Source organism: Saccopteryx bilineata, chromosome 8 (assembly GCF_036850765.1).
Source record: "Saccopteryx bilineata isolate mSacBil1 chromosome 8, mSacBil1_pri_phased_curated, whole genome shotgun sequence".
Classification (NCBI taxonomy): domain Eukaryota; kingdom Metazoa; phylum Chordata; class Mammalia; order Chiroptera; family Emballonuridae; genus Saccopteryx; species Saccopteryx bilineata.
The window spans coordinates 37,019,340-37,034,939 of record NC_089497.1 but is presented as its reverse complement, the minus strand read 5'-3'; the positions used below and the strand labels follow the sequence as shown (position 1 = coordinate 37,034,939).

General features: G+C 38.9%; 1 protein-coding gene across 1 annotated transcript in view; it reads left to right on the top strand.

Moving 5' to 3' along the window:
- IFT57 (intraflagellar transport 57) overlaps positions 1 to 13,284 on the top strand; it is an 83,476-nt gene extending 70,192 nt beyond the window's left edge. The window contains exons 7-11 of the mRNA XM_066241378.1: positions 7,341 to 7,412; positions 8,226 to 8,357; positions 10,295 to 10,357; positions 12,073 to 12,139; positions 13,088 to 13,284. Coding sequence (XP_066097475.1) covers positions 7,341 to 7,412; positions 8,226 to 8,357; positions 10,295 to 10,357; positions 12,073 to 12,139; positions 13,088 to 13,266 — 513 coding nt within the window. The 3' untranslated portion in view covers positions 13,267 to 13,284. The remainder of the gene's footprint in view (positions 1 to 7,340; positions 7,413 to 8,225; positions 8,358 to 10,294; positions 10,358 to 12,072; positions 12,140 to 13,087) is intronic.
- The last annotated feature ends 2,316 nt before the right edge of the window (positions 13,285 to 15,600 follow it).

The window sequence follows — 15,600 nt, the reverse complement described above, 5'->3', positions numbered from 1 at the left end:
AGGATTTTGAAAAATAGAAAATCTGAAGAAAGGATGTTCTGGGTTGTTATTCGTCCTCTTAATCCATAGAGAGGTGAAAAACTCAACTTCAACAGAGAGGAGAAATGATGCTTAATAAGTACACTAAGAGCAGTTTGGAATAGGTGACCCTTAAACTCCCGTGACCAGTGGGGTCTCCCATAACATATAACAAGGAGAATTCTTTGTTTACCTTAGATCTTTGTCACAAAGGACAGCACCATATCCTCTGTGGGAAAGGCACTGGTTTGGGAGTGCTTTCCATTCTCTAGACATGAAGCTTTGGGAAGGTCATTTAACCTACCTATTCTTTATTTTTTTAAGGTTTTATTTGTTGATTTTAGGGAAAGGAGTGAGAGAGAAAGGGTGGGGTGGGGTAAGCAAATGCAGGAAGCATCAACTTCTATAGTAGTTGCTTCTCTTATGTGCCTTGACCCGGCAAGCCTGGGTTTTTGAACGGGTGACCTCAGCATTCCAGGTCGACGCTTTATCCACTGTGCCACCACAGGTCAAGCTGATTCTTTGTTTTTCTCCGATGAAATTTGTAGATATCTTCAGTTTTGCTGTATCACAAAACAACCCCCAAATTATAGTGGTTTACAATAATAATAACACATTTTATTATTTTCACGTAAAATTCATGTCTGCTGATGTGTGACTCAGCTGCAGCTCTGCTTGAGCTGCATTCCATGGTCCTTATTCCCAGACCCAGACTGAAAGGATAACCCTTATGTGAGGCATGCCTGTTGTCATGGCTGAAAGAAAGGGCAGGAGAGCTGTTGGTCGCCTCTTACAGCTTCTGCATAGCCCTGACATAGATGATGTCCTATGCCGTCGTTCCACTGGCCAAAGAGAATTACATGGCCAAGGTCAGCATTAGTGAAGCCAGGAAGTCTAGTCCTCCCACAACCACCCAGCAAATCTTACAATCCTCTTAGAGAAAAGGGTAGGGGTATAAAAGAAGTATGAGCCCTGGCTGGTTGGCTCAACAGTAGAGCGTTGGCCCAGTGTGTGGAAGTCATGGGTTCAATTCCTGGGCCAGGGCACACATGAGAAACACCCATCTGTTTCTCCACCCTTCTCCCTCTCCTTTCTCTGTATCTCTCTCTTTCCCTCCCGCAGCCAAGGCTCCACTGGAGCAAAGTTGGCCCGGGCGCAGAGGATGGCTCCTTGGCCTCTGCCTCAGGTGCTAGAATGGCTCCGATTGCAGCAGAGTGATGCCCCAGAGGGGCCAAGCATCACCCCATGGTAGGCATGATGGGTGGATCCCTGTCAGGTGCATGCGGGAGTCTGTCTGTCTGCCTCTCCCCTGCTTCTCACTTTGGAAGGGGGAAAAAAAAGAAGCGTGGTATTGACAGGATAGACACACAGACCAAGAGCTCAGAAACAAACCTGTTTATGTATGGGAGAATATTCAACAAAAGAACCAAAAACACAGTATAGAAAAGAAAGCCTCTTCAATAAATAGTGCTGGCAAAATTGGAAAGCCACATGCGAAAGAATGAAACGAGACTGCTGTTTTTCCCCATGCACAAAAATGAACTCGTAATGGATCAAAGACCTGAATAATAAGACCTGAAACAATAAAATGCATAGAAAAAAGTATAGATACCAAACTTGGACCTTGGGCTTAGAATTTTATGAATTTGACTTCAAAGACAAGGGAAGTAAAGGCAATAATAAATGAATAGGACTATATCAAACTAAAAACCTTCTGTACAGCAAAAGAAACCATCAACAAAGCAAGGCAATCAACAGAATGGGAGAAGATATTTGCAAACAACACCTTGGATAAGGGGTAAATATCCAAAATATATAAAGAACTCATATAACTCAACAACAACAAAAATAAACATCCAGTTAAAATGGGCAGAGGACCTAAATAGACACTTCTCCCAAGAAAACATAAAAATGGCCAGCAGATACATGGAAACGTGCTCAACTTCACTAGCTATTTGGGAAATGCAAATCAAAACCACAATGAGATGCCATCTCACACCTGTTAGAATGGTTTATATCAATAAGACAAGTATTGGAGAGTCCACCAGACTCATACAGTGCTGATGGGAATGTAGACTGGTACAGCCACTATGCAAAACTGTGGAGGTTACTCAAAAAATTAAGAATAAAGTTACTATATGACCCAGCAACCCCTCTTCTGAGTACCCAAAAGAATTTGAAAACATTTATTTGTAAAGATATATGTACCACTTTGTTCAGTGCAGCATTATTCATTGTGGCCAAGACATGGAAAGGCCCAAAGTGTCATTCAGTAGGTAATTGGACAAAGAAGATGTGGTATATATACACAATAAAATACTGCTCAGCCATAAGAAAAGATGAAATACTGCTGTTCGCAACAACATGGATGGAACTTGAGAATATCACGCTAAGTGAAATAAGTCAGAAAAGGTCAAGAACCATATGATTTTACTCATGCAAAATATAAAACTAAAAGCAACAAACAAACAAAAACTCATAGATACAGACAACAGTATGGTAGTTACCAGTGGGAAAAGGGGGTTAGGGGAGGTAGGAAAGGCTAATGGGGGTTAAATATATGTTGATAGAAGGAGACTTGACTTTGGGGAGTGAACACACAATGCAACATACAGGTGATGTATTAAAGAATTGTACACTTGAAACCCATATAATTAAGTAATGTAACCTCAATAAATTTAATAAAAGTTAAGATAAATTTTAAAAAGCAAAAAAAAGAAAAAGGATGCTAATACCTACTTAGTGTTCCAAACCTTTGTGAGTATCAAGTAAGGAAAGGTATATAAAAATTGTATTGTTACCTCATGGATTCTGTACAAATGTAAGATTATCATTGCTGAACAGTTTCTTGTACTATTACTATTTGGGGGGGATCAATTTCTAACATCATTAAAACCGATCACTTTTTCATCCTTATCACAAGTCTTTATAAAGTTTTTAACCATTTCAGTTGTAATTTTTTAAAATTTTTTATTTATTTACTTTTTTAGATTTTATTTATTTATTAATTTTTATTAGAGAGAGAGGGGAGAGAGAGAGAGGAAGAGATAGAGAGAGAACAGGGGGAGGAGCAGGAAGCATCAACTCCCATATGTGCCTTGACCAGGCAAGCCCAGGGTTTTGAACCAGCAACCTCAGCATTCCAGGTCAACGCTTTATCCACTGCACCACCACAGGTCAAGCCCAGTTGTAATTTTTTTTAAAGCTATGTATTTTGCCTTTTTATAGTTATGTTTTTAAATGTTACAAGTACAATCATTTCTATTTTCCACTATAACTATATTAAACTCCTTTCAAGAACCTAACTGATCATCCAGAAGTTTACTGACTTTTTTCCCATTTGATTAAAGTGATAAAATTCTCCTGTGGAAAATTTGGAAAAATAAATTTAAAAGACCAATATTCAAATATCTGTCTTAATACACATATATGTATAGTCAGACAAATTTACACAGATACTACTTTTTACCAAATTGGCCACCTAATGAATATACTCTTTGGGAAATGTCATTCTACTTTACTATATGCTAGTAGCATGCATTTTTGAAGATTATTAACTATTTTTGGAAAACACAAATTTTACATTTTAATATGCAATATTTATTTACTATGCAATAGATAATTATGAAGCGCAATAATAAAGCAAGCACTCACAAACCCACTACACTATGCATCTTGAGAGGGAGGCAATTACAGCATCCTTGTGGTTACCTGTTTGGTTCTGTGCTGCCGCCCCTTGGGTAACCACTGTCCTCAAGGTTGTGTATTGTCAGTAGTGGTTGTGTTTGTTTTTTAGTGTGTCTATGTATATATCTCCAAACAGTGTATACTGCATTAATTTTACTGGTGAAGTGAATATTACAAAATTAATTTAAATTGTCCTGTATTGTTAGATATTTAGAGATATTTCTGTTATTTTACCTTTGTAAAGAAGTTGTTCATTAATCTCGGTGTGTATAACCCATTTTTTTTGGGGGGGATGATTTCTAGAGATGAAATTGATTGGTTAAAGGGTAAGAACACTTTCAAGGCTTTTTCAAAATAACGGTACATCAGAAAATGTGTCCATCTTGAACATTTTAATAAAACCTTCAGATTTTCCTGGAAGATAATTATAAATCATTACTAGCTTTCCATTTTAAAAGGCAATAGAAACACAAATGTCCCAGTGGCTTACCAAATTAAAAAATCCAAAACAAATCTCCTCAGTGTGTCTTGGCTCATTGAAATCGATTCTATTCTGTCACAGTGTGATATTACTCTCCTCTTAGTTCCTAAAGCTGGACATCTCAAAAACACCTTCTCTCTACCTCCCCACCTCCACTTTGGCCACCCATACTTCAGTTAGTCATACATCAAGTCCTGCTGCTCTGTCTCTGCACTGTCCCCTGAGCCTGTTCCTTCCCTTCCATTCTTCCGAGCACTGCTCTGGTGTAAACCCTGCTCTTGCGTACTCTGGACCATTGCATAGCCTTTTCACTTACCTCCTACCTGTCTTTTGTCTCGTGCTTCTCTAGTCAGTCCTTCGTGCTATTACTTTCTCAAAACACAGACTTGTCTTTAAAACTGATGCCAGAGGCCTGACCTGTGGTGGCGCAGTGGGATAAAGCGTCGACCTGGAACACTGAGGTCGCCGGTTCGAAACCTTGGGCTTGCCTGGTCAAGGCACATATGGGAGTTGATGCTTCCTGCTCCTCCCCCTTCTCTCTCTCTCTCTGTCTCTCTCTCTCACTCCTCTCTCTCTAAAAAAAATCAATAAATAAAAAAAAAAATATTTAAAACTGATGCCAGAAATCTTTGATGGCTGTCCATTATCCATATGATAAAATCTGTTCTTCTTAGTTAAAGCCCTTGACCTAATTTAACCTCCCTCCCCAGCTTTGTTTGCTCTTGATTTATCCTCCCCATCCCACCCCACCCAACCCCACTTCACCATGCCACCACCACATTCTACCACCACAACACACCACACCCACCACTTATCCCAAGAACTTTGTGTTTTATGTCCAGCCTGGGCCACTTGCACCCTATATATTTTCCTCTATTTCCTTGTACTTGTTACTCCCTCAGCCTACAATGCCCCTTCCCTTCCACCCTCCGTGTGTGTGTGTGTGTGTGTGTGTGTGTGTGTGTGTGTGTATGACATAGAAAGGGACAGATAAGGACAGACAGACAGGAAGGGAGAGATGAGAAGCATCAATTCTTCATTGGGGCTCTTTAGTCTCCTTAATTTAATTGTTCATTGATTGTGTTCTCATATGTGTCTTTGGGGGGGGGGAGGCTGCAGCAGAGTGAGTGACCCCTTGCTCAAGCCAGCGACCTTTGGGCTCAAGCTAGCAACCATGGGGTCATGTCTGTGGTCCCACGCCCAAGCCAGGGACCCTGTGCTCAAGCTGTTGAGCCCATGCTTAAGATGAGCCCACGCTCAAGCTGGTGGCCACGGGGCTTCAAACTTGGGTCCTCCACGTCCCAGTCCCGTGCTCTATCCACTGCACCACTGCCTGGTCAGGCTCCACCCTCCCTTTTGAACTGCTACTTACACTTTAAGGACCTACTGAAACGCCAGCTCCTCCATAGAGTGGAACATCAGTGTAAGTTGTCATAGTTATATACAGATGAGTCAGGCATGTTTGCGGCTCTCAGAGTATTTTGAATGTCAAAATGTGAAAAAATAATTATATTTCCTGGGTAGAAAATGTTGGGAAGAAAAAGCAAAACAGACTATTTTAAACATGTCAGTTATATTTATAATAAGTAAAAAACTATGTAAAAATATATACGTGTATGTATGTGTGCATTTATACATATATATGGACACACTGATAGGAATGCTTGAGTTTCTGAAATTCTTTTTGGAATCAGGCAAGATAAGTACTTTCTAAAAAATCAATTATAAAATGAAACATGTCTTTTTTTTTTCTTTCTTTCATGAAGATGCTTGAGCTTAAACAGGTGTCTATTTTGAGGCTTAGATCATGTTTGGTCCAGCTGCAGGAGACCAGCCAGTTAGTCGCTTCTTTCCCTGTTCCAGTGTCAACTGGCTGTGTTGGAGGGACCTGTTTCCTTGCCAAATCGGTCTCGTCAAACTCGAGACTGACAGGTGGTGAACAGTCTCAATTGTAAAATGAAAGCAGTGTACTAAATGACTGCTCAGTGGATGAGTAGACAGTTTTTGAGGCCCTTTCCAACTCTCCTATTCTGACATACCTTTTATTCATGAGACAGAAATGCCCAAGGACAAAGGAAAGTGCTGATTTGCTCTCTGTTCTAGCATCTTCACCGGTGTCAAGTAGCCAATTGCTTTTATTAACTCGGAACTGCCAGAATGTATTGTGTGATGATTTAGTATATTTGGCTTCTGATCCAAGTGTACCACTATCTGCGTGGCCTGGGTGTGCTCTTTCTGTCACCGGGCCTGTGCTCATCTGAGAGAGGATAAAGGTGAGACTGAGTGCTCTCTGGCAGGTGCTTTGCAGCTTTCCTACAGTGTTATCATTGGCATGTGTGAAGTGCCTACAGAGTGTTTACCCTAGAGTCACTATCCCATGTTTCAAAGCTAAGTAGAATGGGACTGTTCACAAAACCTTTTTCCCTTCACAGAGTACTATAGGTAGCGAAGTGGAGCATCAGGGTGTGCAAATAGCAGTGTAATGGAGGAAATCTTGGTTCCATCACTTACTTCAGCTTACCATAATATTTGTTCCTTACAGTGGGTATTTCTCAAGTCTTAAGATTATCTTTGGTAATATAAACCAAAAATTTTTGAAGATATTTTGTAGGAAATTAAGATGATAGGTTTTAAATATGCACTCTAACAGTCAAGTAGTAGTATATATCTCAAAATATCTGAACTTTTAAAAATCATTATAGACTTCTTTTCTTAAGTCTTACTGAAGAAGAGAGCCCCATTTCCGTTTCCAAAGGACAAACTAATATTTGATATATGAGACCTGATTCCAGAGTTCCTTCTGGCAAACATAATTTTTACTACTTAAACAAGTATTTCTTTTCTAGTAATTAGATTTTTTCATTTTGCTGGATAGTCATAAATATTAACGACCAGCAATGCAGAAATGATTTATAATCAAATTGTCAGACATCACTCTGTGAACACATAAAATAATTTACATTTATTTAGAACCTTTTATCCTAAAGTGCTCTACACGTATTTCTTTTTAATTTGATTGCAAGCTACTTATAGGATTCCAACCTGAAATAGGGCAGTCACCAAAGTAATTAAAATAAAGTGTACTACCAAAAAAGTAGAGGGAAGAAGGAAATGTAGTTTTTTACTTGGCCCTGTGTGCTTTTTATGTCTATAGGATTGGAGAATCCATGTTGAACAAATGCACCAGCACAAAAATGGCATTGAATCTGCTCTAAAGGAGACCGAGGTATGTGAATTCCTTCAGATAAATCAGTGTATATTCACTCATCTGTGGAACACCTATTAAGGGAGAACATGAAAGAAAAAAGACAGCCCTGCCTTTAAGGAGCTTACTGATTTGAATGTACAATATTATATTTTAACAACCCTAAAACTTAAACCACCTAGAGAAAGGTAACTTTATATAAAAGCAGTAAAATATATATTACATTGCATATATTAGATATGTATGTGAATATATACATATGCACACATATTATATCAGAGAGAAACATCATTCTTTCAAAATCCCAAGGAATACCAGAGCACCAAGCCAGCCATGCCTAGAATCCACAGTTTCCCCAGACTAAGTGCCCAGACAGATAGATATAAGGACTTTTGGAGGATACCACAAAGAAGCAAAGTTGGAATAAGAATTTGTGGGTCTCAGGCTAGAGCTATAAGTTTAATGATGTATTTCCAACTGGAATAGAATATTCCAGCCATGTTTGAATTAGAAGAAAGTCATGTTATTCCCTTACCTACTTTGATTGTGAACATCACATGAAACAAATTTCACTCAGATCTATTCTAGATATGCATTAAAATGAGTGAATTGACTAACACTGCCAGGTGCTATTTTATTTTAACATTTTGTGAAATGAATGAACTGTTTCTCATTGCAGACTTCTTTTGCTATTTAAAATTTTAAGCTGTCTTCTTTTTCTCAAGTGGTTGAGAATTTGTGGGATGGATTTGGGGAGATTTAACTTATTTTAAACTGATTTTGAAAAACATTTTTGTGAAGCTTTTATTTACTAAAATCCCATGGAATTTCTAGGGCTTTTTGGACAAACTGCATAATGAAACCAGTAGGAGTCTGGAAAAGATCAGCAGCCGAGAAAAGTACATCAACAATCAGCTGGAGCACTTGGTTCAGGAGTACCGTGCCGCCCAAGCCCAGCTGAGTGAGGTAACTGAAGTGATAGCCAGGGATTTGTGCCTACCAGTGACCCTAATCCCTAAACTGGACATAGCACTTTCCATAGAATTGTGACATATGTTTCACAAATAGCAACATAGTATGTCTATACTTAACGTTGTTGACAGCTTCTTGGAAACTGCAGTTTTAAGCAAAGGGACGTATACACAAAACCAAGTTTTTACTGAAGGCTAATTGATATACAGAAATATGCCACAGAAATTTAACTGTTGTTTCTATCAGTTAGCTTATGGTAAAATTAGTTAAAGTCAGTTACCAAGAACCTGTTGATGGACATTAAGTGAGGACTACTATATATTGATTCTCTGCTCACTTTAGGAAGTTAAATCAGACAATAAAACTTGACATTACCATTTGACAAGTGTTAGAAATCATCTCCTAAAAATCTTTAAATGCATTTCTTCATTCACTTTAAATAAATGAAGGACTATATTGTTTGGGAACAAGCTTAGAACAGGAACAGGGTGTCAGGACACCTAGTTTTGTTTCTATCTGCTATTAATTTACCATATGAGTAAGAGGGAGAAGAATAGTATACATTCACATGTGTCAGGGGGAAACGACATCTTTGCCATGTTTACAACCATGTAATAAGGAATATGAAAGTACGACTCATTCAAAGACAAGCAGTGGAGTTAATTAAATGAGAATTTTTTAATCCTTTCAAAGTTTTAGAATTTCCGCCAAAAGATAAAACCTTCAGTCTTTGAAAGCAGCAATTCTTGCCTCAGCAGCAGGGATCTGATCTAAAGGCTCTTCTTGAGATTATGCCCTCCTTTAATGATGTTGAAGAAGACCAGGAAGAACATGCAAATGTCAATTGAAGGCATATTTTTTTTCTTTCAGCAGACAAGGTTAGAAGGAGAAAATAATGAAAATAAACTTTAGATATTTCTGTACTTTCAGAAGTTTTCAAAGACTAAACAGAAAGTAATTTTTGGCCCTGGCCAGTTTGCTCAGTGGTAGTGTTGGCCCAGTGTGTGGATGTCGCAAGTTTGATTCCCAGCCAGGGCACACAGGAGAAGCACCCATCTGCTTCTCCACCCTTCCCCCCCCCTTCTTTCTCTCTGTCTCTCTCTTCCCCTCCCGCAGCCAAGGCTCCACTGTAGCAAAGTTGGCCTGGGCCCTGAGCATGGCTCCATCGCCTCCTGCTCAGGCACTAGAATGGCACCAGTTGCAACAAAGCAATGACCCAGATGGGCAGGCAGAGCATCGCCCTCTGGTGGGCATGCCAGGTGGATCCCGGTTGGGCTCATGCAGGAGGCTCTCTGCCTCTCAGCTTCTCATTTCAGAAAAATACAAAAAAAAAAAAGTAATTTTTACTTTTTTATTGTTATTTATTTTCTCATATATATATATATATATATATATTCATGTATATTTTTACTTTTAAAATGCTGTAAAAGTCTGATAAAAGCCACCATGTAGCTCTCAAACTTTGCTATTAAATAATTGATTATTAGATTAGTTTCCAAGAACAGATTCCATACTGTCATACTGTTTGTTAATCCTTATTAATTGCTGATCCTGATGCTTTATTATGATTAATTTTTTTAAAACTCGTTTTCTCTGCATAGCATACAAATCAGATCGACCAAGAGCCGGTCTCCTAAACTGTATAATAATGGCTGAGGACAGTTCTTATTGGGAACCATGCCCATGCGAGTTACAGTCAGTATATGAAGGTGAAAGCAGTTCATCATTTTATAGTGCTTTAGTTAAATACATGGGGCCTATTAGGGACATGAAATAGCTAGAGTTAAATCTCACTTTCACAAATGCGTTCACAAATAAGGGCAGAGATTGTCATAAAATGATATGCAGAAATTGCAAACACAAAGAGGTCCTATTTAAGTACTCTTCTTCTGTGGTGAATTTGTTATTAAATAAAATGTTTTCTCCCTCAGGCAAGGGAGCAATACCAACAAGGAAAGACGAGAGTGGCGGAGAAGACCAGGGTGCTGTCTGAGGTGCGCTGTGCTCCTGTGGGCAGGCCTCTCCCGGCTCTCAGCTGCTGCACGCTGGCTGTGCAGAGCCTCCCTGCTTCCTTACTGCCACTCTGGGCTCGCCTCAGGGGCTGTTTCCTGTGGCTCTGAGTCCTTTTCTGTAGGAGAAAATCCCTAATTTTCTTATCATTAAATCAACTATGTATGTGTAATTATACCTGTTTCCATAAAATGCCCGAAGTTCTGTTAAATTGAACATAAAACCTGCTGATAATATTAGCAAATTCATAACCTTCCTTAATGTTCTTAAACATAATAATTATAATGGATATATAGAAGAGCAGGTAAAGCACTGGCTTAAATAGCTAACAAATTTTAATGTTAGTCTGCAAGATAAAAGATTTGCTTTTAGTGATTATTGATAACGTGTGTGTGATGCTGAGTACTCCTCTGTCCATATTTTGGGGTGTGTTGGAACCCTTTCCTTCTGAAAACCTTTGGAGTATTTACATATATCAGTGTATTTACTTTTATTGTCTTGAAAGAAAAATAAGACCTAATATATATTCATATTTTTCACTAAAGATCTGAGAGAAAAATAAAACAAAACAAAACAGAAAACCTTTAATAAGATCAGTAGTCAATGTGGGACTAAAATCCAAGATTATCTTTGATTACTATCTAGTATAATTGTCACAAACTTTTCTATACAATACAATTAAGCTTCTTTAATATAAATTATCCGAGGAGCAAATAGTTATTTTAACATGAAAAATACAACTTTAAAAATACTTAGACCTTAATGCTGTGGTGCTTCTAGGCAAATAGAACATTATATAGAAATGAAGCACTCATGTAGGTTGAGTGAATTAACACTTGAAGGGAGTCCAGGGAACCATTAGTTGTTTTGGAGTAGGTATTATCCTCAGTTGTAACATTTTGGGTGCTAGAAAAAATTAATTTGCTTTACTTAGATAAGTACTTTATTCCCCAGGAAATTTTTACTCACCAGTATGATAAAAAATAAAGCTGACTAAGTTATAATGATTATGGCTTAGTTCTAGATCATATCAAAAATTTTTAATTTTTTAAAGATGGCATTTCTACCTATATTAATGGCAGCCTGGAATTTTGTTAGCAATAGTTATATAATTTGGAGTATTATTTGGAGTACTTAGAGAACCAGTATGGCAGCACAGTGTGCCTCTTGGAGTTCGTGGTTTGGATAGAGCAGTTAGAATATTTTTATATACATAGCCATATGGTCTAAACATTATTTTTAGTGTGCTATAGAGATAAAGGTAGCATATTCTCTATAACATTAAGAAAAGTATCTAGTACACCTTTAGAAATACAAAATCTTTTAAAGATGTTTATATTATTTTAATGAATAACATTATTAGAGACTGGCGTGGTAAATGCTATGAAATCACTGCCGGGTTGGAGTGCCTGTTCCCTAACACACCTTAGTTCTCACTCTGTCCTCTCGCCCCTGAGAGAATTGTGGGGAAGGGATCTGGGGGAGTTGAGCCTTAGGAGCGCTCCTCAGAGGATAAAGGCGTTGTACGGTCGCATACTTTATCTGATTATCGAATTATATCCAGAATACTCCTAATATTTCTGTATTTCTTTATGTATGCATTATTTCTAAATTAATTTTCTTAATGCCTCATTCAAAAAATTTTTTAAGTTTATTGAAATTTAGTGCTCATGAAAACTTTTTTTTTTTCCAATGAAAGCTTACCGAAGAACTAGAAAAGGTAAAGCAAGAAATAGAAGAAAGAGGTAGCAGTATGACTGATGGTGGTAAGTACACACTCATTTTAAGGAGAAAATGAGCAAGACAAGAAGATCTCTGCAAGAAGTCTATTTAACAAAATGGTGTTAATAAATAAAGAGTCTGCTTTTTCAAGTGAATTTGTTGAGGAGAGGTACATGGTGCCGAAATGGTGTCTGATAGTATACTGTTTTCCTTATAAGTCAGCTGAGAAGAGCCATTTTCAGGGTTTTTTTTAATTCAAATATAGTGGGAAATATTTATGTACTTTGTTGTGTCAATTTAAAAAAATATTTTTTCTGTTTTTATCAAATGAGCTTCATTATCTCATTTTATGTACAGAAGAGCACTAAGTGGATGCCCAAGTGACACAGAAGCAGCGATCTGCTCACCTCTGTTGTTTTTCCTCTTCCCCAGCAGCGCAAACAGAGGTCAAACAGCAGCAGAGGTCAAATAGAGAATTAATAATTCTTCCGTAATCACCCTCGATCATGAGCTAGTTATTCTGACATGGCCCAGTGGTGATTGCCTGACACCCCTGTGCTCTAGAAGGATTTTCTAATGGCATATGCTGAGCCATCTTTCAAAAGGGGATGCGCAGGGATTTGCAGAATGATTGAATGAGCCCATTATCTATACTTAAAAGATAATTTTTCTTTTCTTTTTCTCCCACTATATTCCCTTTCCCTTCAGACAAGTGTACCAGCCCATAAAAAAATATTGCAGACCTCCCGAAAGCACCTCTTCAGCGCTCTTTCCCTAGAATAGGCAGGAAGTGTAGCCTCAGTACCTTCAATGCTGGGCCATTTCCCACCCGAGGAATGCCACAGCAGAATGATGTGAATGTCAGTACGTTGTTAACTGGGTTTTTAAACCTATTTTTGGCTTAAGACAAAGTGAAGAAAATGTTACACAATTCGGTAATACGATGCTACTCCAAATGAACATTTTTATTCCATGTTATTTGCACTCTGCAGCTCCTCTGGTGAAGATTAAACAGAGCTTAACAAAGCTGAAGCAGGAAACCATTCAGATGGACATTAGAACCGGTGTTATAGAGCACACGTTACTGCAAGCAAAACTGAAGGAGAAGTCTAACATGACTAGGGACATGCATGCAACTATCATCCCAGAATCTGCAGTGGGTTCTAATTAAAACACTGGTGTTTTCTTCGTTCGTTCGTTCTTTGTCCCTCTGAAGAGTTGCTTTTTCATACCAAATATTTCATGTTGCATATTGCAAAGCACAATTATACCTCTCAAGCATGTTCAATGGGTATTTTTATATACACACACATATTGTTCATGGTGATTATGGATGGTTGAAGCCCTTAAGATATCTGACCTGTGGTGGCACAGTGGGTAAAGCATTGACCCGGAATGCTGAGGTCGCAGGTTCGAAACCCTGGGCTTGCCCAGTCAGTGCACATACGAGAAGCAACTATTATTTTAATGCATCCCACTCCCCCGGCCCCATCTCTCTCTCTCTCTCTCTCTCTCTCTCTCTCTCTCTCTCTCTCCCTCTCCCTCTCCCTCTCCCTCTCCCTCTCCCTCTCCCTCTCTCCCCTCTCTCTAAACTTGATAAATAAAGTCCTTTTTAAAAAGCCTTTAAAATGAATATAATATTTAATAAAGTAATTAAAAATTCTCACTTTCAAGGAAGATTTCACTAATCATTACATATTTTAAAGTCCCCAACCGGTGACTCATTTCTTCTGTTTCATGTGTAAGCCGTTGCATGTGACCCTGCTTGTACGACAGGACCCCTGGCCCTCCAGCCTGGCTGCTTCAGCTTGGTCTACCTCTGCAGCGATGACAAGAGCTTCTGCACTCAGGGGCCGCTAACAGTGGCTGGAGAGTTCCCGAGAACACAGACTGCCGTTGCATCAGCTGTATGGTTCTCTGAAATTATATATATTTTTAAAAGTGAAAGAAAAAACTTACACGTCCTTATTAATATTTGAAGTTTATTATTTATCATGAGTATTTCATGACTAAAGTGATTTTATGTTGCCCTGGCCAGGTAGCTCGGTTAGTTAGAGTGCCACCCCATACGCCAAGGTTACAGATTCAGTCCCCGTTCAGGGCGCATGTAGGAATGAATCGATGAAGACATAAATAAGTGGAACAGCAGATTGATGTTTCTCTCCCCCCCACCTTCCTCTCTCTAAAAATTAATAAATTTTAAAAAATGATTTTATATCTTCTATGATTTAAGGCCACTTAATAAATATTTCAAGTCATGCTAACTCTGCTCCTATAGTGACAGAAAAGTATATACGTGTCTCAGTTCTACTTTTTTCTGTTATTGGTAATACTAAGGAATTATCTTGTAGGTAAAGGAGAGAAAGCAGGTCACGTGCAGATCAACTTCGTAACTCTGGTGATGGTTACTTATACATATTACTGACCAACTTTGTAGCCTGGAATTTCTTTTTTTGTTGTTGTTTTTGTTTTTGTTTTTGTATTTTTCTGAAGCTGGAAACGGGGAGAGACAGTCAGACAGACTCCTGCATGCGCCCGACCGGGATCCACCCGGCACGCCCACCAGGGGGCGACGCTCTGCCCATCAGGGGGAGATGCTCTGCTCCTCCGGGGCGTCACTCTGTTGTGACCAGAGCCACTCTAGCGCCTGGGGCAGAGGCCAAGGAGCCATCCCCAGCGCCCCGGCCATCTTTGCTCCAATGGAGCCTCGGCTGCAGGAGGGGAAGAGAGAGACAGAGAGAAAGGAGAGGGGGAGGGGTGGAGAAGCAGATGGGCGCTTCTCCTGTGTGCCCTGGCTGGGAATCGAACCCAGGACTTCTGCACGCCAGGCCGACGCTCTACCACTGAGCCAACCGGCCAGGGCTGTAGCCTGGAATTTCTGAATCGTAAAATAAACAATATTAGAATGAGCAGATTTACAACTAGGGAAACTGGTAGAGGGGCACAAACCATAAACTAGCCCACATTTCTTTTTCTAAAAAAGCGTTGCTGGTGAATTTTGATAAAAATACTATGTATTGAACAAAATTAATAAAATCCCTTTTATTTTTTACCCTGTTTTCTAACTCAGTTTTTTTTTCTTAGCCTTTACTTTTTAGACATATACTCTTAACAAACAACACAAAATATCTTTTTCTTTTCTTCAAACTCTGAGTTTAGCTGAAAGAAAATCTCAGTAAGCCACTGTAATTCAAGAGGATGGCTGTCAATACAATGGCAATAGCTGGCTTATTTAATTTACAAAGAAGAGGGGGAATCCCACCATCTGGTTATATGCAGTTTGAAAAAGTCCAGACCTTTTTTTTCCCTTTATGACTACTGGGTGAGACCTAGCCGAATGACAGCTAACTTTGTTCCCACAGCTAACATTGATTCCCCGGGAGTGTATTTGCATAGGTGTTATGGCTGAGTAGTTTTTTGATGAATCCAATCAATGTAGAGAACCCTTCTGAGTAAATCAGAGCTTTCCATAACGTGTTTTTGCTCAGAAGCAAAGTGCCCTCCT